This window comes from Rhinoderma darwinii, chromosome 7 (genome assembly GCF_050947455.1).
Source record: "Rhinoderma darwinii isolate aRhiDar2 chromosome 7, aRhiDar2.hap1, whole genome shotgun sequence".
Classification (NCBI taxonomy): Eukaryota; Metazoa; Chordata; class Amphibia; order Anura; family Rhinodermatidae; genus Rhinoderma; species Rhinoderma darwinii.
The window spans coordinates 16,439,159-16,451,574 of record NC_134693.1 but is presented as its reverse complement, the minus strand read 5'-3'; the positions used below and the strand labels follow the sequence as shown (position 1 = coordinate 16,451,574).

Sequence of the window (12,416 nt, the reverse complement as noted above, 5' to 3'; positions counted from 1 at the left end):
GCGGATTAACGCTCTCCAGAGCAATTCCGCCACGTGGGGCTTTGCCCTAATTGGCCAAATGAACGGTCTTACAAACGCTCGTTCCCGATAATTGGTGCATGTTAACAAGGCAGCGATCAGCTGACAAATGAGCAGATCACAACGTTTAAGCAGCCGATAAAATCATCGCTGTCGGCCTCACATCTCTCCGGGTAAAAAGGAGATGTGCTGCCCACAATGATACAAACCGATGGAGACCAAACGATGGTATTAATGATCATTCGAGCACTGATCGGCTTGTAATATCGTCGATCGGCACTCGTTAGGGGCAGAAATCTGCCCATGTGCACCAGTCTTAAAGGGTTTTTCCCCATAATCAATATTTATCACCTAAACCACAGGATAGGTGATAAATAGCTGATCGGTGGGGGTTTGACCGCTGGAACCCCCACCGATCACAAGAACGGGGCTTACCTGGCCATCCCTTTGCGCCCCATATGAATGGAGCGGTACTGCGGATGATTGGCCACCGTTCTTTTCATTTCTATGGCTCTGCCGAGTGCTATCTACTATAGGGATACAAGGTAGCAGGCAGCTCGTATTTGTCTCTCATTTATCAGCCATCTGACTCATGCCTGTTATTAATCACTGAGGGACGTTCTATTTTAGGAACTAAATTCCCAGCAGTAGCCACGATATTTACTGTACATAATTTACCTTAGAAAACACATAGAGCCGGTGATATTACGCTGCTGCGTTTCACTCCCCGGGTAGAAGACTTTGCAGCTTGTGATGTGAGACAGGAATGAAGCGTAACTTTACTCCACTGTCACAGGACGCTCAGAGAGAAGCATCGGTGACACATCCCGTCATTGAGTGTTTGTTCTTCCTTTAAACGGGATCTCAATGTCCTCACGAACACCTAATATTGGACCGCAGTTAATAATACATTGCTGTAATCCATCACACCACTTCTTCTATAGGATTTTGCCACACCTCGTTTTCATCTCAAGATAACTCTATACTTATAATTCACTTGTGACTTGAAACTTAAAGGAGATGTAACAACTGTATTCCAAATAAAGAAATGTTGTAGAGCTTTATTTGCTGATTAGAACGATAGGTCTGCCATGCCTGGGTGGTGCTACATTATAAAGTTATTGCATTTCACACATGAGTGTTGGATCTGAGTTTCAAATCAGTTCGATTGGAGATGGGAGCGCTATTGCTGCCACCAGTGGTGAAAAGTGGTACTGCACCTAATTTTTCATAAAGATTTTCATGCCGCGTACTCATCATTTCAGTCAGCTTGAGGTGTTTTAGAATGTTATATATCATATAAGATAGCAACTTTCTCAAAAAGTGGATATGATCTCTTTAATTAAAGGGCCACACAATCTGAAGTTGGCAGCTTATAAAAGTGGAGTATATTAGACAACCTGCTAATATCATCCAGCGATGTTTGTATATAAATGTTTCTGGGGGTTTTCTGCGATGGAGATTAGACTTCCTCTCAGTCATCCAATTGAAGAACACTAAGAGGTTATTTACATGAACAGCCTAATTGGCCGTGTGAAGGCCGTTTTTTTTTTTTTACGGCCGCATTAAAATCAATGTACTTCTATCGGGCTATTCACACGGCCGTTGCTTTAACGGACTGTCTGAACGGCCCATGAAAAAATAGGACATGTCCTATTTTTGCTCGTTTTCACAGATCGCTCAATAGACTCAAGTCATCTGTGAAATCGGGTACCGCGCGGATGCAAATCGGTAGTGATGTTTTTCACGGCCGATTTGACGCACGATTGTGTGAATAAGCCCTTAGCCTCTCCCACTCTGAAATGATTGTCTACAGGGAACAATAAATTGTATTGGATATGATAAAAAAAAATATGTTTAGTGCTTGTTTAATGGCATTTTAAGACCATTTTATCCTCGGAGAACGTGCACAACAGTGTCATTATTTAGCATCAGTTTTAGGGTATCCAACCGCCGCCATACAGGGCAGAGTTATACCTTACAAGAGTAAAGAAGACGAACCTCCTTAACATGAAAAACCCCTGATGAAACTTTCTCTCCTGGGAACCCATAAACCTTCCACATTCATGCTGTAAAAGCAAAATCTCTTGCTTTCTTATATTAGATTTTTCTTGGAGGAATCGTCAGACACTTAAAGGGATTGTCCAGTTTAGAAATCCCATTTTCATATATCCAATTAGGGAGTTCTGAGTTCATAGAGGGGGTGTCCTCTGATCAGGATCCGACGTCTCTGGAGGACCAGTCCTATATTATAGACAACACATTGATATGAATGGACACTGTGTAATGCTTAATTTGCCCTGTGGTGGCGCTGCAGGGAAATTGAACACTTACTGCCAGGATCTCCCACAAATTCCAGCTGATCGCCGGGGGGGTCCCTGCAGGGGGACACTTTGTGATCAGCTTGTTGTCTTGGGACTCTTCTAACAAGTAGGGATTGAACGCTGCTTTATGATTGCTTTGGTCTCCGCTCTATCCCATGTTCCTTCTTTCCTTGGTTGGTCGCCCAGTGTTCTGCATTCATTTTCCGACTCCCACAGTTATCAGTAACTGCGCCTCTGGGTGGAGATCGGCCCCGTAGTTGCTGGGCCTTATAGTACGCCTGATACTAAGGACATTATTTTATGTATTTTTATCTTGCCAGCGACGTCACCAAATTGACATTAAAAGAAAACTAGAAACATTTGCCAGGAAAGAACGAGTGCAAAGACTTAAGGTAAACTTCTATCTTATAATCTACACTGAATAACATACTGAGGCGAAGTAACTCAGAGACAGGATCTCTACCACCCCCCACCACTAGTGGCGCTGTTATATATAGTATGAATATAAATACCTGACTCAATATACATTGGAGAACATTGTGTGGGGGGGGGGGCTGACCTTATAGCAAAGATCTAAATGGGGCCCATGGTCTTAAAGTCACTCTACGAGGTCGCGGACCGCTGTGACCTTGTTTCGCATACCATGAGAATGGTCAACGTGATGCCACGATTTGCAGTGACTCGCCGGCGATCAAAAGTCACCATGTAGCCCCAGCCTTGTGACCCATAGTAGCCATCTGGGTTGCATCTATGGTATATACTGTACATACTCTTAATCATATATTTAATAAGAAGTATAATATGAAAACAGTCATTTTATTTAGGCCATAGAATTGTAGGAAAGTTACATACAGGCCATACACGTAAGACACCTGATGGCCGAATGATGAAAATCAGTAGTCCTATGCACTAAAGTGGCTCCAGTTTCCATCTAAAAAATATTTTTCTCTTAGACCAGATCATATAAAGGAGGATTAATCATCATGGTTTATTCCAAATTGGACAAAGCCCTGTCTGTCTATGTATAGTGGTTCTATAACATATATATATATTCCCCCATAGAGCCACTAGGGGGCACTCATGCCACATGTATAACCAAAAAGTTGCAATTTCCAGTGACTCGTTTTAGTGACCGAACATCTTAAAATATTGCAGTCAATTCTGAAAAGTTCTTCTTGTTTCTAACGTTACTAATAGGTTAACGCTGAGTTTATGTTACAGGTGGATCATTCCAAGCGGGATGAAGAAGAAACATTTCCAGCCTTCTCCCCTCGTCCTCCCACAGGACCTAAAAATGGGACCAACAGGCGTCTGGGGAATCATGAACGTTCCGATTCCTCAGAATCTGTAAGTAAAGAAGCTAATAGGAATACAAATAGGAAAACAAATGATATAACAGTCCAAGGAACCTATCAACTACCAAATCCATGAAACCGAGGCAGGTGTAGAGAGGGCAAAAACGTTATGTACACCTTTGAAATAGGTTTGTTTTTTGTTGTTTTTTTAAAATATAAATGTCTATCAGTGAGTTTGGTGCATCTTTCTAATTTACTTTTTATCAAAAATAATTTTTACTTTTTGAGATACAGCTGCTTTGTATCCTGTGTACAGAGCAGCTGTATCTAGCGCTGAGACCTGAATCCGTCAGGTCAGTGGGACTGACGGGTTCAGTGTCGAGCTACAACCGATCACATCTAAGTTCATGTGATAGATTACAGGTGTCAGAGACACACAAGACCCGCTTTCACTGACCTGTCAGTGCCGCTGACCTGACGGATTCAGGTCTCAGCGCAAAGTAATTAGAAAGTTGCATTAAACACACTGATACACGTTTTTATAAAATGTTTTTTTTTTTTTCAAGTGTACATAACCTTTAAAGGACAGCCACTTATGCCTCTATGTAAACAGTCCCCCCCACCTAAGAAATGTCAATACCTACCGGATATTCCTGACCTCACCGAGAAATCCTGGTTGAAGAAATGTTGGTAGAGCATCGTCCATACTCACCTCCAGCCCGTCAGAGGATTGGTAGGTGACAAGGAGCTCCAGTATTGTCACCCCCTTCCCCCTTTTGCTAAGCACCACACCAAACCTATGCTGCATAGTCAAGAGAACCTATGCACATATTTAATTAAGGGGCTGTCAACGATGGACAATCCCGTTTTTTTAGAAGGGTTCCCAGACCATACGCTGATCACAGGGTTCCCGCTATTGGGACCTCCAGTGATCAGCGGCAATCTTCAAGCTAACTCAGCAGTAAATGTTTAATTTCACTGCAGCGCCACCACAGGAGAAATAATGCATTGCACTGTTCCCATTGAAATCAATAGTCAGTCCATGTTAGGGGGGATTCACACGAGCGTGATTTGGCAGCGTGTAGACCGCGTGGTTTTCGCGCGGCACGCAATGCCCTATAGAAGTCTATGGGGCAGTACACACAGTCCGTGTATTTTGCGCAGCGTTTGTTCGCTGCGCAAAATACGCGACAGGTTCAATAACTCTGCGTATTTCACGCATCACGCACCCATTGAAGTCAATGGGTGCGTGAAAACCAGGCAGGTCGCACGGAAGCTCTTCCGTGCGAACTGCGTGTTTGCGCAACAGCTGTCAAAAGGATGAATGCAAACAGAAAAGCACCACGTGCTTTTCTGTTTCCGAACATCCAAACGGAGTGTCTTTGCGATTAGCGAACCCCGACAACCGAAGCTAACTTCACCGGGTTCGGCCAAACTCGTTTTGGCCGAACCCGGCAAAAAAAATTCCGGTCCGCGACGTCGGAAGACATTCACTGTGCATGGTGCTGAAAGAGTTAAACTGTTTCAGCACCATGGACAGTGACTTGCGATCCCAAAATACATGAACCTGTAAAAAAAACGAAGTTCTAACTTACCGATTACTCCTGTCTCCTTCCTGCAGTCCGACCTCCCGGGATGACACTTCAGTTCAAGTGACAGCTCCAGCCAATCACAGGCCAAGCACAGGCTGCAGCCAATCACAGGCTGCAGCGGTCACTTGGACTGCCGCGTCATCCAGGGAGGTGGGGCCCGATGTCAAGAGAGGCGCGTCACCAAGGACGCGTCACCAAGGACGCGTCACCAAGGCAACGGCCGGGAAGTTCTCGGTAAGTAGGAACTTTATCTTTTTTTTTTACAGGTTTTTCGCTGTTGTGTTCGGCATTCACTGTCGAGGGTGCTGAAAGAGTTAGCTCTTTCAGCACCTTGGACAGTGACGGGCGTCGACAAGCCTCATCTCTATGATGCCGGCTGCGCGAAAATCACGCAGCCGCGCATCAGACACGCATGACACACGGAGCTGTCAAATGGTTTTTGCGCTCGCAAAACGCCGCGTTGTTTGCGCGCGCAAAAACGCAACGCTCGTGTGAATCTGCCCTAATGCACAGACTTGCCAGGTCCTCCAGAGAGCCACGCTCTTTGTGGCCTCTCTCTGCTTTTGGATAATAGTGAGAATCCAGAACGGAGGACCCCTTCCTCTATTAACTCAGAACTCCCTAAGAGGATACGTATATGAAAATGTTTTTTTTTTTACCAGACAACGTTTCCCTCTACATTACTAGTAGAACACCACTATATTATGGAATATATATGGAGTCAGAGATATAAGGCCCCATGTTCATCAATGGGTGCCCTATAACGTATTGTACAGCTGTGTCCTGATGTCGCCATATGATATGTTAGAAGATCATTTTAGGTGGAATTAGTAAATGAATCCATTGTTGGTGCATGAGGGACTCTTATGGACTATTACATGTCCCAACAAGGGCCGTGTAAACGAGCGCCGATCAACAAGACCTTGATTGGCGCTTGTTTGCTCCTATCACACGGAACAATGATTTGATAAGGATGGGGATGAGTACTCGTTACTACGATTGTTCTTCCCATACATTTTCATCATGTTGGCGGCGCGTCTCCCGATTACACAGGGATTTGTGCTGCCGACAACGATGATTTATAAAGAGAACCTTTCACTCGCCCATACATGAGTGCACCATGTAATAGGCGCTGCTGCACAAACCTTGTCTCACTTTAAACTATGTTTCTCCTCTGTTTTTTAGATATCGGTGCCGTTAAATTTGGCGCCCGATATGTAAATTACCCCCTGTACTGTCAATGGGGTATTTCCTTTCTTGGAAAGGGCAGAGGGGCGTGATACTTAGCGCTCTGACACTGTCCAATCAGCTACAGACAGTGTCAGAGCGGCTTGTGCCGTGTGATCTATCTCGCGAGATCACACAGTCTTTCCCTCACTGTCCGATAAGAGCTAGAGAGCTCGCACCCACAGCTCGTCCGCCACGGAACAGAAGAAGAATGTGAATTCTTCTTGTCTTCTTCTGTTCCTTAGCGGCGGCGGTGGCGGAGCTGCGCCAGCACACTCTCCTCCTCTCTCCAGCTCTTGCCAGACAGTGAAGGAAAGACATTGTGATCTCGCGAGATAGATCACACGGCACAAGCCGCTCCGACACTGTCCGTAGCTGATTGGACAGTGTCAGAGCGCTAAGTATCACGCCCCCCCTGCCCTTTCCAAGAAAAGAAACGCCCCATTGGCAGTACAGGTTTACATATCGGGCGCCAAATATAACGGCACCGATATCTAAATAGCAGAGGAGGCTAGAAACATAGTTTAAAGTGACACAAGGTTTGTGCAGCAGTGGATATTACATGGTGCACTCAGCTGCACATGTATGGGCTAGTGAAAGGTTCCCTTTAATTCCGCATAAAAGGGCAGATCAGCCAATGAACGAGTGTTTGCTCGTTCAGCCGCTGATCATTGCCCTTATTACACAGGGCAATTATCGGGAACGAGCGTTATATGTACACTCGTTGCCCAATCATTGGCCCCTGTAGTCGAGCCTTTAGAATTTGATTGTCCTCCGTACGACTTTTGAACCGGGTCGTTAGTCCTCGCCAAACAGCAACTATCTCCATGTCACGGCCTCCTCCTTGATACTTCAACTAATTCCTGTGACTTTGCCCTGTCCACATAGACAATACCCGAATAAATATTTACTCCATTCCTGCGGAGAAAAAAATGCAATGCGCCGTAACGTCTCCACAATATAATCGTGTTTGCTGATACATTTGCTTTCTCCCCATAAACAAACTTCTGATAAATCAGTCTTCCTTATCAATGACCATTGGGCTACAACACGATTACACAACTTCTATGCCACGGTTATTTCCAGCACACAGAAGGAGATAAACACTATTATACAAGAGTTGTGACAAATATTCATTTCCTTAATCAACAGTCATGATGTTCTTATAAGATAACTCTGTTGTTGGATACCGTAAACCAATATTACAGAGGTCAATCCGCCCCACTTCTCATTTCTATAACGTTAATTAACACTATGCTTACTAAAATGTTTTGTTTTTTTATTTTATTTTTTTATAGTATTTTTATAACGAGTTAGAAAAAGGCATGTTCTCCTGTGCCCCCTAGTGGTCATAATGGAAAATACACTAAATTCAAAAATCAATTTATGCACATAAAAATCATCATGTTAAATGCATGTAATGAATAATATGTATTTAAATTTTTTTTTATATAAAAATATGCAAATATATATATATTTTTATTCACAATTTATGAGGCTTCATCCCTTCGTCCAAACACTGCACCCGGTAATATGCAGCGTCCAATTCGTCTACAGCCGTTGCCGGTATACTCCTCTTCTGGTAATGTACCAAAAATGTCTACGGTTCCCCGACAGAAACACTCAGCTGATGAGGAAGAACAACGATTTACCAGCACGGTAAGATGAATAAGTATATACTATATATTGAGGTGTAATATCTTATAAGGCACCAGGATTGCTAGGTGGTACTGTCAGGGAACTTTCAATACTTGTAACTTCTGTTTTCTAAGTGATGGGCATCATACATATAACTACAGTAAGAAAATCTACATTACAAACGTTTATATCAGATTATCCATACACCGTATAAATACACAGATGTAGCAGATCTGAGTCGGTCATCTGGTATAAGACAAGTCATGGTGATGTCATGGTGAGTAGCAGCTGGTGCATTATGTTATATATAACTTATAGAGAAGCAAGTAAAATGACAAAACCAGCTCTGCTACATCTGTATCTAGAGGACTACACAGATAGGTACATATGAGACAGTGAGGGCTTATTCACATGAACGTAGAATACATCCGTGTGATGGCTGTTAGAACAACGACCGTCACACGGACGCATGTATTTCAATGGGGCCGTTTACACGGCCGATGTTTCAACAGAGAGTGTGAAGAATCCGTTAAAAAATAGAACATGTCCTTTTTTCTTCCATTTTCACGGATCTCTCGATAGACTCAAGTGTATGGGGATCCGTGAAAATGGGACCCGCACGGGTGCAACTCTGATGTGAAAAACTGCAGTTTGCACTTGTTTGTGTGAATCTGGCCTAAGAGAGAGATATAGACAGACAGATAATAAAAAGGTGATAGCAGGGGTGTATCTTTGAAAGTATGTTCACACGGCCTATTTTCGGCCGAAAAACGGGCGAAGTAACGGAAGCAGAACGCCTCCAAACATCTGCCCATTGAAATCAATGGGAAAAACGGCGTTCTGTTCCGATGGGCCGTCTTTTTACGCGGACGTTTTTCAAAACAGATAAAAGGCGTAAAAAAAAGGCCGCGAAAAAGAAGTGCAGGTCACTTATGGGACGTTTTTGGAGCCGTTTTTCATAGAACCTATTGAAAAAAAGCTCCAAAAACTTTGTGTTCTGTGCAGACGTTTTTGACTCAGTGTGTGAACATACCCTAAGGGGTACAGAGGTAGAAGTTAAACCCAGGCCCTAGTGCCTGAGGGGGCCCAAAGGCTTCTATGTCACATAAGATGACACTAGTATTTTAAATGCCACATGGTAGATTGGGGGCCCTCTTAAAGATGTTGTATTGGGACCCAGGATCTACAAGATAACGCCTCTGTGTGATATGTAGATAGATATGAGATAGATAGATAGAGAGATAGATAGATAGATAGATAGATAGATAGATAGATAGATAGATAGATAGATAGATAGATAGATAGATAGATAGATAGATAGATAGATAGATAGATAGATATGAGAGAGAGAGAGATAGATAATGAGAGATGGATAGATAGATAGATAGATAGATAGATAGATAGATAGATAGATAGATAGATAGATAGATAGATAGATATGAGATAGATATGAGATAGATATGAGATAGATATGAGATAGATATGAGATAGATATGAGATAGATAGATAGATAGATAGATAGATAGATAGATAGATAGATAGATAGATAGATATGAGAGAGAGATAGATAATGAGAGATGGATAGATAGATATGAGATAGATAGATAGATAGATAGATATGAGATAGATAGATAGATAGATAGATATGAGATAGATAGATAGATAGATAGATAGATAGATAGATATGAGATAGATAGATATGAGATAGATAGATAGATAGATAGATAGATAGATAGATAGATAGATAGATAGATAGATAGATAGATAGATAGATAGATATGAGATAGATAGATATGAGATAGATAGATATGAGATAGATAGATAGATAGATAGATAGATAGATAGATAGATATGAGATAGATAGATAGATAGATAGATATGAGATAGATAGATAGATAGATAGATAGATAGATAGATAGATAGATAGATAGATAGATAGATAGATAGATAGATAGATATGAGATAGATAGATAGATAGATAGCTAGATAGATATGAGATAGATAAATAGATTAATCATGTTACAAATCCATCAGTTCTGTTGTTTTCATGTCTCCAGACAGAGAAAGAGATTCTGAGAATCATGCAGACGACAGACCACTCTGTGGGAATATCTCCTTACCGACTTCCTATCATTAATAATTTTGTAATGCCCGTTCCACCACCTCCCCAGAAGCATCCAAAACAGACAATGACCACGACCTCCAGAGGGAGGCGATACCGTCCCACCACCGCCCCAAATGGGCTTGACGTACCTGTAAAGGTAAGAAGAAAATGAAATCACAAAATCCACCGAACTATTTCCGCACGTAAATTGACCTGCGGTGCGTATTTTAAAATCTGCAACATGTCAAATTATCTTGCGTTTCCGACCTGCTAATTTTATCCGATAGATTTACAAAAAGATGCTGCGTGTTCTGTGCGGAGATGCTGCGTATCCTGTGCGGAGATGCTGCGTGTCCTGTGCGGAAATGCTGCGGGTCCTGTGCGGAGATGCTGCGTGTCCTGTGCGGAAATGCTGCGTGTCCTGTGCGGAGATGCTGCGTGTCCTGTGCGGAGTTGCTGCGTGTCCTGTGCGGAGTTGCTGCGTGTCCTGTGCGGAGTTGCTGCGTGTTCTGTGCGGAGATGCTGCGGGTCCTGTGCGGAGATGCTGCGTGTTCTGTGCGGAGATGCTGCGTGTTCTGTGCGGAGATGCTGCGTGTTCTGTGCGGAGATGCTGCGTATCCTGTGCGGAGATGCTGCGTGTCCTGTGCGGAAATGCTGCGGGTCCTGTGCGGAGATGCTGCGTGTCCTGTGCGGAGTTGCTGCGTGTCCTGTGCGGAGTTGCTGCGTGTTCTGTGCGGAGATGCTGCGTATCCTGTGCGGAGATGCTGCGTGTCCTGTGCGGAAATGCTGCGGGTCCTGTGCGGAGATGCTGCGTGTCCTGTGCGGAGTTGCTGCGTGTCCTGTGCGGAGTTGCTGCGTGTTCTGTGCGGAGATGCTGCGGGTTCTGTGCGGAGATGCTGCGGGTTCGGTGCGGAGATGCTGCGTGTTCTGTGCGGAGATGCTGCGGGTTCTGTGCGGAGATGCTGCTTGTTCTGTGCGGAGATGCTGCTTGTTCTGTGCGGAGATGCTGCTGGTCCTGTGCGGAGATGCTGCGTGTTCTGTGCGGAGATGCTGCGTGTTCTGTGCGGAGATGCTGCGTGTTCTGTGCGGAGATGCTGCGTGTTCTGTGCGGAGATGCTGCGTATCCTGTGCGGAGATGCTGCGTATCCTGTGCGGAGATGCTGCGTGTCCTGTGCGGAAATGCTGCGGGTCCTGTGCGGAGATGCTGCGTGTCCTGTGCGGAGTTGCTGCGTGTCCTGTGCGGAGATGCTGCGCGTTCTGTGCGGAGATGCTGCTTGTTCTGTGCGGAGATGCTGCGTGTTCTGTGCGGAGATGCTGCGTGTTCTGTGCGGAGATGCTGCGTGTTCTGTGCGGAGATGCTGCGTGTCCTGTGCGGAGATGCTGCGTGTCCTGTGCGGAAATGCTGCGGGTCCTGTGCGGAGATGCTGCGTGTCCTGTGCGGAGTTGCTGCGTGTCCTGTGCGGAGTTGCTGCGTGTTCTGTGCGGAGATGCTGCGTGTTCTGTGCGGAGATGCTGCGTGTTCTGTGCGGAGATGCTGCGTGTTCTGTGCGGAGATGCTGCGCGTTCTGTGCGGAGATGCTGCGTGTTCTGTGCGGAGATGCTGCGTGTTCTGTGCGGAGATGCTGCGTGTTCTGTGCGGAGATGCTGCGTGTTCTGTGCGGAGATGCTGCGTGTCCTGTGCGGAGATGCTGCGTGTTCTGTGCGGAGATGCTGCGTGTTCTGTGCGGAGATGCTGCGTGTTCTGTGCGGAGATGCTGCGTGTTCTGTGCGGAGATGCTGCGTATCCTGTGCGGAGATGCTGCGTGTTTGGCCCATAAACTTCAATGGGAAGCAAAAATTCTGCAACAGATTTATGTTGTAGCGTTTTTTACACCGTTTACGCAGTGGAAACGCAGTAAAAACCGTTGGAAATCCGCAGGTGCCCATATACTTTGCTATAACCAATGTTTAACACTAACTCCGCAGGTAATACCGCATATGAAAAAACGCAGCTTTTCCGCAGCAATATGAGCAGGAAAAATGCACTTTTGGTGCGGATTCCTGTGACAGATTTACCAACGTTTTTCTAGAGATTCTGCTGTAGATTTTCTGTTGCAGTGTTTCCTGTGTGTGGGAACAGACCCTGAGGTGCGGATTTTACCTGCGGTTTTGATGCAAATTTTCTGCACCAAATAATGCGCCGTGTGCATGCAGCCTATATGCGGCGGCACAGTTAATT

At 44.7% G+C, this 12,416-nt stretch overlaps 1 protein-coding gene across 1 annotated transcript in view; it reads left to right on the top strand.

Moving 5' to 3' along the window:
* Window positions 1-12,416, top strand: part of ERICH3 (glutamate rich 3) — a 77,544-nt gene that overhangs the window by 34,839 nt on the left and 30,289 nt on the right. Inside the window, exons 4-7 of the mRNA XM_075832843.1 lie at window positions 2,663-2,734; window positions 3,564-3,689; window positions 7,954-8,115; window positions 10,152-10,355. Coding sequence (XP_075688958.1) covers window positions 2,663-2,734; window positions 3,564-3,689; window positions 7,954-8,115; window positions 10,152-10,355 — 564 coding nt within the window. The remainder of the gene's footprint in view (window positions 1-2,662; window positions 2,735-3,563; window positions 3,690-7,953; window positions 8,116-10,151; window positions 10,356-12,416) is intronic.